The 21,652-nt window shown below is 35.5% G+C and overlaps 1 protein-coding gene across 4 annotated transcripts in view; it reads left to right on the forward strand.

Annotated features, from left to right (window-relative positions):
* The first annotated feature begins 52 nt into the window (after positions 1–52).
* OPA1 (OPA1 mitochondrial dynamin like GTPase) overlaps positions 53–21,652 on the forward strand; it is a 48,030-nt gene continuing 26,430 nt past the window's right edge. Inside the window, exons 1-16 of one of the 4 annotated variants that reach the window (XM_057385375.1) lie at positions 53–183; positions 3,200–3,518; positions 3,815–3,911; positions 5,125–5,232; positions 6,446–6,499; positions 7,349–7,416; positions 12,100–12,198; positions 16,388–16,441; positions 17,507–17,611; positions 18,543–18,629; positions 19,044–19,157; positions 19,451–19,531; positions 19,941–20,015; positions 20,341–20,412; positions 20,553–20,652; positions 21,176–21,306. In XM_057385375.1, the coding sequence (XP_057241358.1) occupies positions 155–183; positions 3,200–3,518; positions 3,815–3,911; positions 5,125–5,232; positions 6,446–6,499; positions 7,349–7,416; positions 12,100–12,198; positions 16,388–16,441; positions 17,507–17,611; positions 18,543–18,629; positions 19,044–19,157; positions 19,451–19,531; positions 19,941–20,015; positions 20,341–20,412; positions 20,553–20,652; positions 21,176–21,306 (1,593 nt within the window). In that variant the 5' untranslated portion in view covers positions 53–154. The remainder of the gene's footprint in view (positions 184–3,199; positions 3,519–3,814; positions 3,912–5,124; positions 5,233–6,445; positions 6,500–7,348; positions 7,417–12,099; positions 12,199–16,387; positions 16,442–17,506; positions 17,612–18,542; positions 18,630–19,043; positions 19,158–19,450; positions 19,532–19,940; positions 20,016–20,340; positions 20,413–20,552; positions 20,653–21,175; positions 21,307–21,652) is intronic. The other 3 variants (XM_057385377.1, XM_057385376.1, XM_057385378.1) reach the window with 3 other exon arrangements.

Here is a 21,652-nt window from a genome sequence, read left to right on the forward strand (position 1 = left end):
CCGAGCCCGGAACCTTTGCGCGGGGAGGCGCAGTTTCCGGCGGGGCGGGCGGCGCGGACCGCCGTGCCCGGAAGCGGCTGCCCCTGCCCTTGCCCTCAGCGCGGCCGCGCTCCTGCGGCTCCCGGGCCGCTCCCGCTCCCTGCCGGCCCTTAGGATGTGGCGGACGCGGGCGGCGGCGGCTTGGTAAGCGAGACGGGCCCCGGAGAGCTGCAGGCGGGCCTGGCATCCGCGGGGGAGGCGGAGCAGCACAGGGGGTTGGGGTGCGAGCTGCGGGTGTGAATGGCGCAGGGCTGGGCCTGAGGCTGCTGCGGGCGGCAGCCTGGTACCCCTGGGCTGGGCAATTTCCCTTCTTCCAGATCCCTGGGACCTGGGRGAGGCGGTGCATGTAGAAGGGAGCTGCTTCTCCCGCATTCTTGCCCTGGGGAGCTCGGGCCGCTCTCGTATCCAGGTGTTATCCCTCCCAGCTGCGTCCCGCTTGTTTTCCACCGTTGTGCTACACCACTGCAGGCTGGAGCAGTGAAACTGAATGGCGGGCATTAGAGCGTTGTTCCTTGGCAAATTTCATATGTTCCCTGGTAAATTTCATAGAGTCATGAAGTGTTTTGGGTTGAAAGGGGACCTGGGAGATAATCTAGTGTCAAGCCCTATTTGGGAGCAACAGTAGGAAAATAAGCGTTGTGTAGTAATGAATGAGAAAGAGAATGCCACAGTGTCGGGTTACATTTGCTTTGTAGTCCCAGGGATAGCAGGGCACTTTTTTGTGTTTTACAGGACTTACAATTTCAGTGCAGCGTAAGAGTAGTCAGGTTGCAGGCTTGTAATAAGACAGAGCTACTCATGTCTGGAAGGATAGTTCTTGTTTTTGTTAGAACCAGCATTGCAGAGGCTTGAAATTTGGAGCTCATTCAGTACTTWGTTTAATGGCATTGTTCTGCCGTGCTTTTCAATCTAACTGTATTTTTAGTGAAGATCTCAAGGTGATTTTTTGGTCTTTGTTCATCAGGAGATTTAGCAGGTGGAGGGAAATAGAAAATGAAAGTTTTGGTGTGATGGAAGAGTAGTGGGGACTTAAATGAATTATAAGATTTCAGATGTGCAAGTAAAGCAGTTGAGTTTGAAATATGCAGTAACATTCAAAGGAAATTGTGGATTGAGTTATTGCCAGAAGACTGTGGTGGAATTGAATTTTTCCTTTAAACACACAGACTGAATGCTATAAAACACAGTGTGTTCTACAAGAAAAATCAGAGAAGAAGGTTACAAAATGTTACACAAAATGCCTTTAGGCCTGTTATAAGGAGAGAYTGCCACAGTATGTTCTACCATGTGATTTCTGCTGAAAATAATAAAATATCTGTGAAATGGTAATGACTACAAAACAAAGAACAGCCCAGTCACTGGCTTTGTACAGGCTTATCACACCCTGATTTAAAAATCAGGCCTCAGAAGTAGAAAGTAAAACACTTCTAGTGTGGAGGCTTTTTCAGGTTTTTTTGTTGGTAGTAGCCCACTATTGTATTGGTACCGTTCCAAGCCCCTTGTAATTCCATGTCCAAGAGGAGAAATTTGTTACTGGCTTAAGGGTTGTTCTGCTCCTGCTTATTAATTTCTTTCTAGGCTCTAAGTTTCTTATTGCCAAGGCCCAGCCTTCTGGAGATAGTTTAGTATAGCAGCAAAGGGTGCCTTTCTCAACCACAGTGACTTAGGAACATGGGCCTGCAGAGCAGTCCCTGGAGTTCCTTTATTAAAATCTCTGTTGCACTAAAGGAAATTTCTAAATGTAGATCGTCATCAAGAATGGTCTTTTAAGAGAGAAAAGTGTCTGAATTCTGATWTTTAACTTCCAAAAGCTCAATTTATGCATTAAAAGTTTTTTTTTTTTTTTAAAAAGTCTTTCACTTCTTTGGACATTAAGAACCTGCCTGTCATCTTTAGTATGCTGAAAATCTTGAGGCAAAGAACTCATAGAGATCATAGATCATAGAGAATTTTATTAGAAAATGCTATAATATTTGCCACTAAGTATGATTCAGTTGTTCTCTTTAAAATCAGTCAATTTTAAATGTTTTAGGATTATGTGATAAATAATTTGCCATTTCAGTGATGTGAAGCACTTTGGGTTTTTTTGTATTTGTCCCATTTGTAAGTAAAAGCATTTGATAATATTGAAAACMCTGAAAAAATCATGAAAGGACAAGCTTTCATTTCAAGCTTTAACATTCCAAGCCTGTAACTTCACGCTATTTTGCACTCMCTAAATTAATTTAATATTAACCATTCTGATATGATGGTACATCCAAAAAGTTACAGAAGAAATTACTTTTTTCAGAGCAGCTGTCTTTTCGCTGAACTAACAAAATTATCTCAAACTGTTGCAGTGTGCAGACAGTGTAATCAAAAGTACACAAGTTTTATTCCAGGCCATGTGTTTGTTTAACATAGGCTGGATTGATAAGGCTCCTGTGTTTTAACATGTGCTTTTCATGGCTGAGCTCTGTTTTTGGAGTCAAATCTTTCAGACTGAAATTTTCCCTCTTAAGTCTGAATTCCATTGTGAAAGCATCAACACACATGGTGCAGCCATCTCCAGAGCTAATCTTGTCTATGCATAACCCAAGATAAAACCATAGTCTTGTAATCCTAGAACCACAGCAAGTTAGAGTGCAAGGAGCTGRAAGATGTCATTAAGCACATGCTTCAGCTCTAAAGGACAATCTGCTTTGCCAAAACAGGACAAATGTGTTCTAGGATTTTTTCTGTGTATTGGGATGTTTTTAAGTTTGAAGATCCTCTACAAATTTAATGTTCTCTGAAAGTTCATGTAGAGAATAAGACAGGCCAAATTGTGAAGTTTTCTTGTATGTTGCAAGTCTTCTATGGACTCTTAGCCCAAACGATGCTTTACCACACACATGTTACTTGCCTTATTGCAGTGTGAAAGTTAAATGTAATTCATAACAGACCAGAATTGGTAATTAAGGTTTTGTGTCTGTAATCACTAAAAATGCTATACCTATTAATGCTGTTTGCAGCTTTTGATTTCCTCATAAACGTAGCAGTAGTAGCTGGAAATTGTGCATTCAGGGTGATATAATAGGATTATTTGTAACCAGTTAAAATATAATGTGAGTTGCTTCCAAAGAGGTGTCTTAATGGTGTTTTGAAGAAATCAGGTAAAGTTTGTATTTCTTTCTTTTAGTGTCATCTGCCGGAGTCTAGCAAATACCAGCTATGGAATAAAGAGAAAATCATCACTTCAAAACCTACATCTTGTTTCCCGAAGTATACATCATCCCTACTATCCAAGTTCAAAGTTTCAGAGACCTCCCTTAAGGATATCCATTCAGCTGTTCTCTTCTCTGAATCGTCTTCCCCTTCACAAAACAAAACTTTTAAATGTAAAACATGGGTACCAGGCCCACAGGAACTTTTGGCTGGCCAGATTAGCCTCCAGGCTYCTCAGAGTTCGCTATCTCATCTTAGGATCTGCAGTTGGAGGTGGCTATACAGCTAAGAAGGTATTTATCTCTGGAAGTTATTTAATGCATTTTGTCTTTATTATTGCATGCTTCAAAACAGTAGTTATTGTTATAGCCACGAAAATACAGGATGTCATTGCTTGGTTAAGTAGTGATAATAAAGATAAGTGAATATGGAAAACACTGTTTAGAAACTACTGTAGATTTCAAAAGATGCAGGTACTATTCATATCTAAAGATGGTGGGTTAATATGTTTTATGTGTAGGTATTAGTTGCTTATATGCTTCTCTATGTACTTTTCTATTTCTACCTTTTGTTTTCCTTTTTGTCTTAGACATTTGAGCAGTGGAAGGACATGATACCAGATCTCGAGGATTATAAGTGGATTGTTCCTGACTTCATTTGGGAGCTTGATGAATTTGTCGACTTCGGTATCACAAAGCCATGATGTTTCTCTGTCTAAAGACTGGCATGTGTAAAACTTAAACACAGGAGTGTAGGTCCACAGGGCATCACTCCAGGAGTAGCTTTTTAGCTGTAGTTTGAGTGAACTTTTACTTTTGAAGTCTGATATGTGCTTCACCAATTTGTATCAGTGTGTTTGTAAGATGAAATTAGGCACTGTTTAGTATTCCATAATGCATCCTTTCATTTGAGAATGTTCTTAGTCCTTTCGTTAGTGAAAGGACAATTGCAGCATGATCAAGGGGATTCACACAGGTTTTGATAGTATTATGCAGAAAGTTCTTTCCTTCTATATGAATGACTAACAAGTAAAGATATAAATAGATCAGTAAAAATGTGTGAGTAAGAGACCAGTTGAAAATGTCTATTTACAAAATTGTCTTGAAGATACAGAAGAAAACAAAATGAAAAATAGAGACTCTTGCTTTCCTGAGCCTTCAGGTTGCAATAGAGCCTTTTGTGTATTTTCCGGTGAAAGACAGAAATCTGAAAATCAAGCACTGACTTACTTTTTATATGCAAGGTAGAAATGTGATATTCTGTTCTTTTTTTCAATAAAAACCATGTTTATGAAGATTTTACTGCATAAAATCATAGAACGGTTTGAGTTGGKAGGGACTTTATAGATATTTAGTTCCAACCTCCATACCATGTGTGTGTATTACATAGATAAATACAGAGATTGAAAACTGATGAAATGTTTTCTTGTTCTTACTGCTAGTGGACGCTACATTTTTATAATACTTTAAAGCTAATTATTTTGACTTTTTTAAGGGTTACAATATTGGCTTTTTTATGAAATTGAAAACTAAGCTTTTCTTAAAATGTCCAGGACATAAGCGTAGTTACAGTTTCATGCCATCTCTACAAAATACGTGAAAGAATAATGTATGAAGTGTGGTAAAATGCAGCAATAAGTTTTCGGCGGTTATAAAGTACCTGAGCCAACCAACTTATCAGGAAGTTCAAAGTCTAAAAAAAGCAATTGGTTTTTCAGATCTGATTATCTTTCCCAACACTAGTGGGGGGAGGTGCATGTGGAAAGAAACTTTCTAATACTTAAAAAAAATTAAAAGCTATATCCTGAAACAGTTGCTAGGTTTCATAGCCTAAGTCATTTTTGTTCACAGAAATAATAGGAAAAGGTCCTACTCACTAAGTGTTGTTCTGTTTTCCTAGAAAAACTTCTCAAATCCCTCCCTGATGCAGATGACCTTGCCAAACTTCTGCCTGACTTTGACAAGATTGGAGAGAGCCTTGCTTCACTGAAAGGATTTCTTCCTTCTGGTGAGAACAAATTTTCAGTTAAGTTTTAATTTCAAAAGCATAAGCTGTTTCAAGATGAGGGTGCAGGTATGTGCTTAGACCCTAAAATAATGTGGATCTGTGAAAATGTGTTTGCATTGAATACCTCTCTGAAAGTGTTGTGGACACAGGTAAGTGGTAATGTATTTTAAAAGCAAGAATTCTAGTAGCAAGTACAGAGAACCAAAATATGAAATTGAATAGAAAACAGGAATTCTTGTACAACTCCAAAGTAACAGATTGAAAGCTCGATTGCTTCCGTATGTCTGAGAAGCTGGATAGAACTTGGTGAAGGTGTCACTTGAATATCACAGTAGCAATATCATAGCTGCTACAGGAGAAAASAGTTGGATTATTAAGCATGAAGGTTCTTTGTGATGCGAGCTTGTGAAATAGGGGATCTTTAACAAAGGTATTCTTTTGKGTTGAATGATGTTTTCCATCTGGACATGGCCCAAGAAAAACTTGCTTGGATATTTAGGTTAGGTGGGGCTGCTTTCAAAGGAGCAGGTAGGAGTTTTAAATCCTTCATAAATGAGATGGGGATGATTTGTCTATTCAGTGTATCCAGCCAGTAGCAGGCCTAATGGTTTTCAGGTTTTGGCAGACTTAAATGAGGCATTTATATCAGTGGGCTTTTGTAAACTGAGAATAATTAGATTTGATCATCATATCTGACTTGGTAACAAACACAGCTCAAAACTTCACTCATTCTTTTGATAATCTGCAAGATTATTATATACCTTAGTAATTATCAAACTACATAAATTTGGATTAATGAAAAATTATATCTGTGAGGGATTATATCATTGTTCTAAGGGTGTTTGAAAATATTTTAATACCAGTGTGCAGAAGAAGTTTGGTTTTGTTTCTTTGAAATACTGTCAATGGCAAAACTAATTTATTAATCTTACAAACTCAGCAAGAATCTAAGTAGTGAGCAAGTTCATGAGAGTGACAAGTAGATTACAATCTCCTATGTATTTTGGCTGTTTAAAATTTTAATAGTTTAAAATTGTGTTGTTATTGACTGATACTGAAATGTTGCCTCTTACTTGCTATCAAACTCACACTGGCATAGTGGCCATTTATAATTGTGTGGTACTCCAAATGARACAAAGATCCCTCATCTTTATTTTGCATTTTGTTTGGTGTTTATAATTTTTATTTCCCCTCTTCTGCTGATTTTTCACAGGTTACAATTTGGTTAGTGAAGTCATAGGAGCTTCTGATCTACTTCTGTTGTTAGGTGTGTAAAAGCCCTTTTTCCTGCCCTTAACCTGCCTTTTTAAAGCAAACTGTTAAACCACTACTATACTAAAAGGAGTGAATATCAATATAAACAGAACTATTTCCAGCACCTTAATTTGGATTTACCAAATTAGTACTTCCTAACTATTTTAAAAATACTTCATGGAATCACAGAAAGTGCTGAATTAGAAGGGGCYAATCAGGATTGAGTCCAACTCCTGGCCCTAAAGGATACCCTAAAAATCCTGCCATGTGCCTGCGAGTGATGTCCAAAAGCCTCTTGAGCTCTGTCAGWYTTGGTGCTGTGACCACTTCCCTGGGGAGCTGTTCCAGTGCCCAGCCACCCTCTGGGTGCAGCACCTTCTCCTGACTTAGGTCCTCCCCTGTGCAAATGAAGAGATGAATGGTTGATATATCTCTGCTGAAGTCTTTAGCAGATGCTTTTTATTTCAGGCTTATTTCAGAAGCTTCTTTTTGAAAACCTGTCATTACAATAGGAAAGATTTTTTTTTTGTCATTACAATAGCACAAGTGGAATTTGTATTATTCTTCAGTCTTCCTCAAAAATGGATTTTTATAGTATTTTGAGAACTTGTAATTGTCTAATTGAAGCTGCCTGATCCTTTGTGATATAACTAATCTGAGTCATAAGCCAGATACAAAATTTTCAGATGTGTTTTAAGATTATTTTCTTCTTCAGTTTCTTAAGATGAATTTTTTTTATAGGAGCTTCAAAGATTATTGAATTACTAACTCATAGGGGTTGAAGCTTTAATTTTATAGTAGGTGTAGTTTGAGAAGTTTTAGGTCCCTTTTGCATCTATGAGTTTCTGTAATTGTGTCCTAGGTTCTCCAGGAGAAACAGCATTCCGGGCTACTGACCAGGGATAYGACAATGACAAACAGTTCAAGAAGGTAATTACTCACTTACAAACATGAAAATGTCTTGATAAGCAGCTATTTATTTTTTGAAAGTGCATCAGTAGCCTGTTGCAGAAGTTCATTTGAAGCAGCTTGAAAAGAATTTATTGTTGAAAGTGAGTTGAGTTTGCATTACTGCTTTTCAAATATAAAGACAGTGCAATGATAAACATCTTGGTGTAAGGAAAAGCAAGGCAGACATAAAAATGTTTAAGAATTGCATTATTAAGAAAATTGGTTTGTATTAAGAATGTGATTTTAGGTATTCTGTGTGCATTTTTCAGAGCATGTTCTCACTGGCACTTGAGTTGATAACTTATTACTGAAGTTGGTTTGGTCATTTATTTTTGCTTGCAACCTCATTTCTGTTGACATTTTCACAATTGTAATTCTTACTTAAGAATTTCCACATTAGTAAAGAATTTGCATTTCTTGAAGCAGTCTGTTTCTTACTTTATCTATATAAAGCATACATCATATTTTTGTTATTTTTCTCTGGAAAATGATGTTACGTGTTTTGATAACCTAAAGTTTTAGCTTTTTTTTTCGTGAAGTCAAGAAGGCGAAGTTTCRTTTTTTAGTTTTCATTATCTCATGTTGTTCATTCTTTAAAAGCTTTTCATTTTTCCTGTGTTTATTTTTAAAAATTCGTTTAAAAAATGGAAGAAAAACAATATATATCGGGGAATTTGTRAATTCTCATATAGTTATTTTTGCAACTGAAAGCTACTGAACTATAACTGGGGTTTTTCCATCAACAACTTTTCTGTATATGCAGGCATGTATACATTTATTCTACATTAATTATGCATAGCAATGTGCAGTGAAACCTGTACAAAGCTCACATCTTACAACCACTGGTTTTCCCCTGTGATGGATTTCTACATGAGAATTAACTCAGCTTTTTATTTCTCCTTTGTCTGTAAACTGTCTATACWTTTCTCTAGAGTGATTGCTTAGCACAGGTTTCACTGTGTAAAACATAAGAAACACTTTACTATTGATTTGTGAAGAAGTGGCCATCTTAGTTTATTGTCTTTGATAACTAAAATAACTGACACTTTTACTGAATACCAYTAATATCATTAAAACTTCTTACTGTCCTGTGTTTTTTTTTGGATGCAGTGACATCTGCATTTTCATTTTGGATATGGTATGGAAGATGTCACCAAATTAAATCAGTAGGATTAAGAAAATTTTATCTGGCCTAATAATTATATCTGATAAGAAACTGTTAGTTTGCTAATTAATATGATCAGTTTTGGTCAGAATATTTCAAACTAAGCATGATATTCAGACTAGGTATATGTATACCTAACAGAGCATAATCACTGAGTTTATTGGCAGGCAAAATTATTTTCAAGACAATGGATAAGATGGCCTTTTTGCATTCGATGCTTACCACTGCCAACCAATGCTAGTTCAAGGATTGTGATTGTATGGGTGCATAAAGTGCTGTAGTATGGTATTAAATGCRTCTGATGAGCTGGTTTTCTTTGTTTCATTGTGAAGAGATTAGTAGTAACTGATAAATCTAGAAATTACTCAATTGGAGGAATTTTCTGAAAAATTGGTATTGGATGTGATCCTCAGACAAGTCTCTAAAAGCTATCAGTAGAATGAGTGAGAAACCCGTTGTTTTGCAAAGTAARTTTGAGAGAGTGAAAAGATGCCCTGAATATCAAATCAGACTCTACTGCTTCTTGTCAGCTAATGTGTTTATCTCATAATCTCTCATCTAATCCAAAATGTACTGTATTTTTAGAAGAGAATTAAATAAAAATTACTGGAGTGTTCAGATAAGTAACTTAAATATCTAGAGTTTAAATCTCCTTTTACTTGGATTCAATACAAAATTTTATTCTGAGAGAAAGAAGGGCTAAGATAGTTACAAAGCTATAGTGAAGTAAAAATAACTGTATTGTAAGTTGAGGTTTGTACTTGAAACAGCTGTGTTACCTTCTTAGAAAATTATCTTGCATTGTTGTCTGTCTCCAAGAAAAATTTCGTAAAGAGATAGCTTATTTTTAAAGCAAATTCCAGAGTTTAGACTTTAGCATTTAAGAAACTGTATAGTGGTTATAGCTGTGGTGGGGTTGGATTGAAAACTGTGACTCTGGTTTTGATGTGCAGTTTAGATAGTCCTTTCTGTACTCTGGTTCTTTGGTGCCATCTCATGCCTTGAAGACCCTGTGCCCTGTGGAGCAGTTGCAGTGTGTGCTTGCCTCACTCAGGCTGCACAGGGTCACCTGCAGTTGCTGTAAGGAGCAGCACAATATCCCACAGCCTTTGACTACAGCTACTGCTGGAGAGTGGAAAAGARACTTGAGTAAGGGCCATCACAGGGATAATTTTTTTAAACGTTCTTGCTTGTTTCATTCCTCCTTAGGTAATAAAGTTTCCATAATATTCTTTGTTATATTAAAAGCACTGCATTTCCAATTTATATTCCAGTTTYACGTTATAGTACTCTGGATTAAATTGTGATGTTTATTCGAAGTCTTAGAAACTGATCTCTGTACCTTCCTTACTGTTTTCACTCCTTTACTGTTGTCACTACTTTGTATTCCTTTTAAATCAAAGAGAGAGTCATATTCAGCTGCAATACACTATATTAAATTTTAATATAAGATATAAGATACAAGATATAAGATATAAGATAATAGGGGGTGAGAGAARTTTGAAGAATGCACAGTAACAATGTCCGCACTTATTTTGCCTTTTWAAAAATTTGTTTTGCACCCAGTTTCTCATTATGACTTTGCAGGGTTTGTCCCAATATGTCTGTCAACTACTGTTATTCCCCTGTACATTGTTTCTTTGACAATGAAAAGAATAATGTAATGATTGTAAAGAATCTGATCTTTGAAATTCCATTAATTGACCATTGTTGGTTGTTTTAGATAAAGTTTTTTAAAATAAATCTAGTTTTGCAGTGGAGAGATTGGTTTTGGTGGAGGGGACATGCAGGGATAGTGTCCAGTGACAGAGAGATGTAAATGTTTTTGTTTGTGTCTTGRTTTATGCCAGCTGGGGTGTTGTGTGTATGGCTATAAGGTTCTTGATATTTTTTTCAATTTTGAACAATAAGAAATAAAATAGAAAATAAATAATATAATAAGGTTATTGATTGATACATACAAATGAAGAAAGTATTACAGAGAAGCCTTTTAAATGACAAATTTTTTATTTGAATGTTTTATTAAATGGTGTGACTGTAGTTGAACAGGATTTGCGTACTCTGTTGTGGAATAAGTCTCATTTACCAGATGTCTTTGAAAGTAATTACTCACTAAGTAATTGGATTTGGTGACATCAAACTTCTGTTACATTTCCTGTTTAAATGCTGAAAGGCCTTCATGGCAGATTTTTTTCTGTGTTTTCTTGCATTTTTTTTGACTCCTAGCATAGCATTTAAAAGAAATGTATTGGGTGATACTGAGTTTCTTTGTCTGCAAAAAGGCAACGTATTATTATTGTTCTTTTAACAGTAAATGTAGCCATGAAGCTCCCTCTCCTTGCTGCTGTATAGAAAAGAAATCATTTGCCTGAGTTCCTGGCACAGTTCTAATGCATTTGCAAGTCTAGCAGTAGAGGCATCTCAGATTTATTAAATCTGAAAGTGGTTCAGTAAAATACAAATGAGATGATTTTTCTATGCTCCGAATTATGCGTATCACTGTTTAACAAATACTTGATCATTTGATTGTCTCTCTCCTTTTGCCCATTCTCCTTTGTGCTGTTTATCCTTATGTGTACATGCCTGTGTGTGTATTTCATGCAACAAATGTATAATTTGATGATGGATGTCTTGAATTCTGACACCAAAGTTCTGTTTCAGAGTTTGTTTTGATTCCTGAAGTATGTTTTCAAAACCTTTCATTTCACTGAATGTTTTCTTAGAAGAAGATGTAATATTTTTTAAAGGGCATTATTTAAATAGTTTATTAATACTTTTCACTACATTCTCTGAAATAACCAGTTCATGAAGTTCAGTAGATGCTGGTTTGTTCAGTTAATGCAGTTTTGAAAGACAGCTCACCATTGTTTGGTGCGAAGGGAGAAAAGAGCTAAGCTTTGTGGAARTGCTGAATGAGGTAAAGGAATAAACATCAAGTTTCAGGCATTTTTTGAGTGATCAGGGAGGATTAGGACAGCATGAATTTAAGCTGCAGTGTGTTACACAAGTTGAAGAGGATGTTTTGGTTTTTTTTTTTATGCTTGAGAAATGTTTTCTTGTGCTAGTTTGAAAAAATTAAGTAGCAGGCAAAAATCATCTTTCTATAAACTGACTGTTTTGCTGGGAATAAAAACAAAGAGAACAAAGAAAACCCAAAGAACTTTTACTGGCAAAGCTGAACTGAACAGTTTGATAATATTTTTAAAGCTGGGATACTTGAATTTTTAAAAGATTTAGGTGCTCAGTTAAAGTTGAATGTAATTGTAAAATGTAGTTAAATGTTGGTTATTTCGTTCTACCTGAATTTGCAAAATGCATGGTTTTGCTGGCTCTATCCACYCCAGCTAGCAAGAGATCTTGCTAATGAAATTTCACTTTTGTTTGAACTGATTTTTTCATACCTGTTTTTCATCTGTCTTTGTCATGCCTTTTGGTTTAACTTTGTCCTCCTTACACCCCAAATTTTTCCTYTCCTTTTTATTATAAACTCACGGCAGGGCCTGCTTGGGGAGCTCATTCTGTTACAACAACAAATCCAGCAGCACGAAGAGGAAGCACGCAGAGCCGCTGGCTTCTCTTCCCAGCAGAAGCGAAAGGTGATGGCTTAAGGGACGATATGTTCTGCATTCAATCTAATMAAATACTTCAGCCCTCTGCATCTGAGCTAGGGAAATCTGACTAATTAAATCATGGACCCAAATAATTGGCCAAGTTCAGTGCTTATGTGTAGTCCTGTTTCAGTTTAACCAAGTTGCATTTAAAGCATGATGTTAAAAGCAAAACAGGTACTTKGTGTCACTTTGAAATTGTATGGTCTGTATCTCTATAAAAACTGCTATTTCAAGTTCAAACTTTAAAAATGCATTTAATGTGAATYAATGTCAAATCTGTTTACCATTGCATCCTTATGGTAGCTCTGTCTTGTAAGAGTGTAGCTATTTGCAGGGAATATTTCTCTGGGAACTTTTCTCTTGTGCTTTATATACTGTTGCCAATCTGAAAATGACAGCTGCTCCTTAGTAATAATTTTGCACAGACAGTTAAATACTGCTGATAGTAACAGCATCTACTGTATATTCATCAGAGGTATCTTTGATGTCTTTTTTCCATCTTAAAGTGAATTTTTTACTGATTCRTTGTGTTTTGTTGCGCTTGTTGAACATCTGCACTGCTCTTTACTTATTTAAACTCAGATATTTTTATTAATTATAATATGGCTGAGATTGATTGGAAATTCTTGTTAAATTGAGATGCTTTAGTTGTCTGATCTGTTGCAATCTATAATTCTTAACCACRTTGCTTTGTTGGCTGCTTTTGTGCCTCCTTAAAAGCTTTCTGATTACTCGTACTTTTCAACAGCTTTGAAATTGAGCATTGAATACAGAACTTGATCTTCTATATATGTAAAGAYAAATTCCACAGAAAGAGGAATGCACTAAATGTGGATTAAACTTTTAGACTTACTTGTATAGCTGTAATTTTCATGTTTTTTAGTCTATCAACAGAGAAAAATCAGTGTTCTYTTAAAACATAGTAGTGCTTTAATGTTTTACTTGCTTGCCATATTATTTTATATAGTTTAGAGTTACAAGCTCCCTTGTCAGACTGTAAACAGTTTATTGAGAGAGGTGGAGTATGGAATAGTAGATTGAAGTTTGTAATAAAATGTATGAACTTCTAAAAATTGCTGGAAAGGTGATAAACTTTTATATATCGCATATTTATCAGCTTAATAAACACAGTCAGGAAGAAAAATGAGCTTGATATTACATTTGTTTCTGACTGAGATTCTACTTTGTTAGTACTTTGTTGCAACTAATTCCAAAGCTGTGAAAAAACTGCAAAGGCTGTCTTTGTAAATGTTTTCCTGCTCTCCATGGCAGGTACTACTCAGTGTTTTCAGAATGTTGAACGTCTACCTTCCTTTGCATATAGAAAGTTTTAATTTAGCATTCAGTGTGTCATTTGGCTTGTCATGTGCCTTATGACAAGGAATGAGTCTYATTTGTCCCATTAATCTTTGTGCTTGAATCAAATGGAAAGAGATAGTAAACTATTTTCTTCAATACCTTGATACGAGGATATGGCTTGAAGATTCTAATCATTGATCCACGTTCTTCTTTGGAAAAACAAATTGTTACTGTCATTGAAATAAGTCATTGCAGGCCCTTTTGACAAGGTGTAAATTAACCATCTTTATTTTTTATCTGAGTTGGCTTGCTTGCCTGTCTGAAAGTGAACATGATTATTTTATTACCATTTTTGAATATTTTGTTGCCCAATTTACTTGCATGTAAATCTACTGCAGTTGTAAATTGAGTAATAGTAAGAATCATCTCACTATCAGGAGAGGGTATTAAAAAAAAATGTAACTTTCTCCTGTTGATTTTTTTTTGGGGCGGCCTGTTGATAAATATTTAGTTGTAAAATTCTTTAGTCTGGTACAGMTGCACTGTGCATGGCTTCTTGAATGCATTTTGTCTGGGCCTTGATATTTTCATTTATATTATTGGAAATCAATGTAGTTCTGCAGATAATCAATTTTTAATTATTTGTAGTCTAGTTAGAGAATATACAAGACCAATAATTGTTGTTTCAAAGGTACTGAAGTTTCAGATGCACTTGATTATTTTATACAATATGTAACATAGGCTGTTGAAAAGCAACTGCTGTGCAAAATGTGTAACTCTRTAAGGAGCTTTTGGGTATCTTAGTGAACAGATTATCTCTGTGCAAGAGCCCTTGATTAAAAATAATTCTCCAGTTTTCTTTTCTCATAACTTTATGGTGGCAATAGGGGAAGAAGGAGGAATCTTGATGTACAAATCATATTGAGCTGGAAATATTGATGTGCCTATAAAAATACCTTAGTAGTTGAATTTTGATGGGGGGGTTAGAAATCATAGATTAGTCATATGTGATTGTTAATACTTCAGATTGTTATATCAGCTGTAGATTTTATTGGCAAATTAAAATTTTCTAGAAGTATTATGGGTCACCATTATGTTTAAAATACTGTATGTACTGCCTTTGAAATCACACGTGCACCAAGCGCTGAGGCAAAGACGTGATTCTAGAGCTGTTTGTTATTTTTGACATAGCTTACCTAACGTCCTTGTTAGAATTAATCATTTAGTGCTAGATAATTCTTTGCTTCAAATCTTGCAGCATGAGACTGTGTGCATTATTCTGGCTCGTTGTGTTGAGCAGAAACATCACCCCATACAGACAATGTCTGTGGTTGGAGGTGTCTGTAGGGAAGCTCTTCAGAGGTTCATCATGGCCCAAGTCCTTTGAGARCAGCAGAGAGCAGGAAAATGCTACATCCTTTGAAAGTCTGCAGCACATGGAAACACTTTGCTTTCCTTTTCTTTCCAAAATTTTCTTGCTCCTTTTGGCTCTTGCACATCATTCTCTTTGGCTTCCTATTTTTATATTCCCCTTGTGTCTCTGAGGTGTTTGAAGGTGTGTGCATATGTAAATATTCATTTACATGTACCACCTTGTGGCTGCACACATCAAGTCCTCTATGTCCAGCTAACCCTGTTTCTGATATACTTTTGCTACCACTGAAGTAATTAACMGTAATGAAAAGTTAATTTACAGCATTTTCTCTTTGGTCTTTATAAAAGAAAATTATTGGATAAAGGTGGAGGTGTCAGCTTGGATTTCTTACTATAAAATGCAGACACAATTCTTCAGGCTTAACRGCTAAATTATATTGATCACTATGAATAATAGTGGCTTTTTTTTTGTTTAGTCTGTAACAACTGTTGTGAAGTTTTAGCAATGGAATTAATTTATGTCTACATAACAGCTGTCCTCTCCATATTCGATAATATGCTCTTTCTGATCTGAAGCTAACATGGATTGTAAATGTCATATGAGCCTTATCATATAAATTTTATTTAAATATTGACACTTGGAGTAATTGTTTATATTATCATTTTTTCTAAAATGAATACTTCATCAGTTAACCATTAGATTTTGTTCTTTGTAAATATTTACATCATAGGAATTTGTATTGCACCATTTATGCTTTTTGTCTTTGTGTTATTAATAAGGGAATTGTTTTTAAAACTGTTTACTAAATCTTGATGAAAACATTTGAGGAATATTTGACCTAGAATGATTCTTAGTGCCTGATCTTATTACATTAATGTCTTTAACTTCAAAATCTCTTACTGTAATATCCTAACTTTTAATGTTAGTGTAATTTAAGTAATTTTGAAATAACCCTTCAAGACTATCCTGCCTATCATAAATGTATGAAGTTGTGCAGCACATTTAGAATTCTGACAAACAAATATGAAATAAGAATCCTTACGAATATTCATGAATAGTGAATACTCACCTGCAAATAGTTTCTGTAGCAAGGAGGTGTTTAGTGATTGTATCCCATTAAGATGGTGCTAATTCAGAAAATGAACATAAGATCCTGAGAGTTTGCCTACTAAAACTACATTTAGTTCAATGGCCAGAAAACTCAGCACCATATAAAGCTGCTTTTCCTTAAGCCTGTTTTTGCAGTATTAAGTCTTGAAGTGTTAATTTTTCCATTTGCATGTACTGAAATTCAGACAACTCTCTGATGTGAACCTCCTGTTGCAGATGGAGCTTTTCATCAGCGTTAAGTTTCAAATGCTGATTGAAGAATTGTACTTGCTGTAAAATGCATGTAAAATCACTTTTCTTATGTGGAATGCAGCTTTCAGTTCGTGATTTGGTTACTTAGAGTGCTTAAATTAAACAAGTGATAGTAGCCATGATTATTTTTCTTTCTAGGTTTCTGACAAAGAAAAGATTGATCAACTTCAAGAAGAACTTCTGCGCACTCAGGTGACTTTTCTGAGCTATTGATGCCTTAGGTAGTGATTTATGTGCAGCATACTCAGATTTACTAGACAAAAGCACACCTGAAATATATTTGGTATAGATGCAGTACTTTTTTCAGTATCTGAATGTGTCAATGCTGAGTACCCTGCATTGGCATAGACCAAAGGTCAGTCTAGTCTGTTCCTCTCTCACAATGACTTACAGGATGCAAGACCTCGTTCCAACCAAGTTTTAATCTCTCCTTGATTAGCAAGGCAGAACTAGTTRTTTTTAAGCTAGATTCTTTCTTGATGCACATTAGTCATATTTGTCAGTATTTTGGTTTTCTTGTTCACTTAAGTTAATGTATGATTAATCTTTTATCTTTTGGCTTCTAAATTGGTTGGCTCTTGGGCTCAACTACATTGTTTTATACAGGTTTTTGTAACCTCATTATATATTTTTTAGTTTTGAGTGCATTTATTACTGACCTTTTTTTAATAACATATTGAAATTTGATTTGTGTTTAAAAGTACATTCAGGCCAAATGCATTTCCACATTGTAGAAAATGGTTTTCAGAGTAGATATCAAAACTCTATATGTCTCATCTTTTGAATACTATTATAATCTCCTGTGCAGGACTCAGCTGGTCCAATTGTGTCTTGAACTGAAGCTGGCGTGCTGAAGAAAGGGTGTAAACGAGGCTTGMAAATTCACATTTAAGCTCTATGATCTTTTTGATTGATCAGGRCAGTTCCCACTGACACTGATTTCTGCCTGATTCCATATGTGTAGCTTCTTTGAAAATTATGCTTAAGATGCTTGAAGATTGATCTCTGTGTCCCCAGGTTTGAACAGTGTGCTGTTATTTATTAAAACTTTAGAAGCAAAGGAGTTGCATTGCAAAAAAAAAAAAATCACTCTTCTCTTGGTGACCTTCTATTCTGAGTAATGATACTGTTCACAAAGGTTTTTCTGTTTTTGGAAGTCCTGCCTGAAGGATTATAGGTTTTTCAGAGGTAAAACTTTGCTCATGTGAATCTACTATGTCCATAATTACATTAATATATTTATACCACTTTTTACAGCTCAAATACCAAAGAATGCTCGAGCGATTAGAGAAGGAGAACAAAGAAYTGAGAAAATTGGTACTGCAAAGAGATGACAAGGGAATTCATCAGAGGAAGTTAAAGGTATTTATGTGTTACAAAATAACATAGAAATATAATTATGCCATATTTTCTGTGATGCTATTCTAAATTATATTTGCAATTCATATATGAACTTCTAACAKTTGTTTTAAGATATCTCTGTTAGTTTTTGAGTCATCAAGGCTTTTATACACCCTTTATTTTTTTTAACTGCATAACTTTTGGAAGTGTCTTCAATTGAAAAACAAAGAGGGTTTTCCATGTCTTACTTAAATAACTTACTTAAGTGATTGTGAAATATGGATTAGTGTTTTTAGGTAGCTTCACTGTRTTTTTGAATAATGTTCCTTCCAACCCTTCTTTCACACACAGTCTGATACCTTAATGCTTTGTCATATGTMTTCTTGAGTTTGGTAGGAACAAGTYAATGCAATCAGGGAACRTCATTWAATGACTRTATAAATCCAGGGAGTCTGGCTTTTGGTGTTGCCTGCCCACATCCTCAGCATTCTAAAAATGGGTATTTTTTGCTTCTCTGTGTCACATATTAAACAATATGAATCTTGCTCTTTCCTCTGGGAACTGAAAGATGAGTTCTTATAGAATGAGATTTGATTACTCTATAACCTTGTTAATGCTTATTGCTCTTCAAACTAAAGATCTAAGTCTAGATTTTTGAGGGAAGAAATTCAGTTTAGCTTAACTTGAAAACTGTGAAGTTTGCACTCAGTTGTTTTCTTRCATTGTACATAAGAGCTCTTATTTTCTTCTTTCAGCAAGATGCCAGAATATTTTCATCCACAGGAGTCAAGGAGTGACTTTCACAGAATGAAGATCTATGCTCAGTATAGACAGCTGTGGTTTCATTGAGAGAATAAAAACATTTTTACATGAGTTTACAGATKAAGTATTCTGAAACATAGTCTTTGTTCTCTTAATTGGTTGTGTTTTCTCTCTGTACTTTTTTTTGTAGAAATCTTTGATTGATATGTATTCTGAAGTACTTGACATCCTGTCTGATTATGATGCCAGTTATAACACTCAAGATCACCTACCTCGTGTAAGTAGATAATAAATTCAGTGGCATTTACTTGGAAGCTGCTAGGATTGAGAAATTCAGAATTTAGCTCTCTCCAGGCAGATGCAACATCTGTCAGAAGAGTATTGTTTTGCCAGCTGTAAGGATTTTGTACAAGAGAAGAGCTGCCTGTCACGAGAGCAGCAAGCCCTCCCTCTCTTCAGTAGGTGCCCTGGCAGGGTGTTTTGTGGACTGTGCTGTCTTAAGCACGAGTCAGTATTTTTGCTTGACTACAAGTTAGTATTTCTTCAAAGATTCCATCTTTAAACCAATGCATTTATTATCAAGGAGARTACAGCTGGTGTTGATACAGATTTTTATCTTCCTAGTCAGCTTTTGTTTAAACTGCCAAAATTTCTCGCTGAAAGCCAATGGCTKTTTAAACTTTCACTTAAGGTGGTGGTGGTTGGAGATCAAAGTGCAGGAAAAACCAGCGTGTTGGAAATGATTGCCCAGGCCCGCATATTCCCTCGAGGGTCTGGGGAGATGATGACACGGTCCCCTGTTAAGGTAAGAAACATCATCATCTGTATCTGTATTTGCTGTATTGATGGTGACATTAATTGAAGTATACACGTACATATGTTTATAAAATGGCCTCTAAGCAAGGGAGTTTTACAGCCAAAACCTCTGCAGGTCTAGATATGATCCATGTGTACTCTCAGAATAGTARTAGCACCTTGTTATTAAGTAATTCTGTGCAAAATATAATTGTGTTTCTACAGAGCACATTTGCCATGTATTTCTCTTATTTCTCTGTGTTAGATTTGCTGTACTTTCTCATTAAAACTTTTAACATTTAGGTAACCCTTAGTGAAGGTCCCCACCATGTGGCTTTATTCAAAGACAGTTCTCGGGAGTTTGATCTGACCAAAGAAGAGGATGTAAGTATAATAAAGTGACTGGAAGTTTATGTGACTTCTATTAATTCTCTGAATAATTTTGTGTTTCTGTGATCTCTAGGCCCCAGTTTAATTAGAGTGAAATACGTTCAGTGGGGCAAGGCATTGTATTAGTTATTAAATTATCTCTTGATATTATTTTTGGGTGGCACTGAAGTGGATAAAAGGTAGAGTGCTTCTTGTGCCAAGATGCTTCTTGGAGCATGAAGGGCTCTACAGGTAATCTGTCATTTAGTGCCTTCCCCATTTACCAGGCTTACTAAACAAGCATTTGACATAATACTTATAAACTGARATCCCTATCCCTAAGTAAATGTGTTTTTCTGTGTAAGTAATTTTTCTTCTATCACAATYATAAAGAATTTTGTGTTTGATATTTTGCTTTTCTTAGCTTGCAGCTTTGAGAAATGAAATAGAAATCAGAATGAGAAAGAGTGTGAAAGAAGGGTGCACTGTTAGCACTGAGGTAAGATTTGTCAAGTATTTAATGGCGAATACCTGTAAATGTCTATCTTTAATAAGTATTCTTCAATAAGTAGTCTTGTGGGAGACTGCTGAATCCAGTTTGTGTATACTTCATATTTTGCACTATGCGAAGTGTATTTGAACTGTTTTATATTGCAATTACTTGCATTTAAGGTTGTACTTCCTAGTTAAAATTGCAGATTGTTGCTRATGTAAGCATCTGTGTAAATACATGTTCATATAGTTTTATATGTGTGTTTGTGTATGCAACTACATGTGAAGTAGGTGTGTGTGTATAAATCTCTAATTCCTATTTTACTTCACAGACCATCTCCTTAAGTGTTAAAGGTCCTGGCTTGCAGAGAATGGTATTGGTTGATTTACCTGGAGTCATTAGTGTAAGTATGCAATAATTTAAAAAATGAAGACATGTAAATGAGGTAGTGTCATTTTGAGAACATTGGCTGTTGGCTTTTTTTTTAATATGTTTGTTTTCTTTGTTTTTCTTTAAATATTTATTTCTGTATGCATACTAAAGACTGTGACATCAGGTATGGCTCCAGATACAAAGGAAACTATCTTTAGCATCAGCAAGGCCTACATGCAGAATCCTAATGCTATCATCCTATGTATTCAAGGTAATAAGACTTTAAATGGTTATCCATTGATATTTTTAATCATGGTTCTTTTGTTGCTCTGGGGTCTGTTCTGATAGTATGGTTTTTCCTTTTGTGATAATTTATGTAGTGTGCACAATACCTTGCTCTGGAATGTCTGTAAATTAAGACAGTCTGTGCAATATCTGATGTAAAAAGCAACTTTTTGATAACAGTTTTTTAGCATTAAAGAAAAATGGTGATGATAATAAAATTCAAGTTTTCTGTGAAAGTGTTTTTGGAGGTACCATGCAATAATACTGAATATAATGTAATGTCAAATATTTTGAGCAAGCTGCTGCTTGTTCAGAACTTACAGAACTACAACAAACTGTTTGTTATGATTCTGGGAACAGAGCAATTTTTTCAAATATTGTGTGTATCCAAAAATGGAACAGAACTCTAATTTTACTGGATTTAATTTGTAACTTACTTTGGCTACTGTATCTTGAGTACTGTGTGTTAGATTACATTGTCCATAAAACAAACTTTGTATTTATTTTAGATGGGTCAGTGGATGCAGAACGCAGTATTGTCACAGACTTAGTCAGCCAAATGGATCCCCAAGGGAAAAGGACAATTTTTGTGTTGACTAAGGTTGATCTTGCRGAGAAAAATGTGGCTAGCCCAAACAGGGTGAGTTGAAACTGTTTTTCTCAGGTTGTGCTGGCTGAAGTCACACATGGTAAAATACTAGCAATGCTGTCAGAGATATTGGACCTCACCTGCCTGTTCTAGATGATTTTGAGTGCTTATTTCTGCATTCAGTGTGGGGGTGGGTTTGTTTTTTTTTTTGGAGATTGTTGTTTTAATCTCTCTCAGGCCTTGCTTTTAGTGATCAGCTACGTGACTTCAGTGTCAGCTTGYTATAATACTGATTCCTTACATGAAGGCCACCTGAGCAAGTTCCATTTCCCAAAAAGGCTGAAGGATGTTCTGGGATAGGCATTTTTGTTCTGTTGTGTTCTGCTATGTTATGCCT

The sequence above is a fragment of the Malurus melanocephalus genome, unplaced genomic scaffold, assembly GCF_030028575.1.
Source record: "Malurus melanocephalus ecotype Western Australia unplaced genomic scaffold, MMel_1.1 scaffold_821, whole genome shotgun sequence".
Lineage (NCBI taxonomy): Eukaryota > Metazoa > Chordata > Aves > Passeriformes > Maluridae > Malurus > Malurus melanocephalus.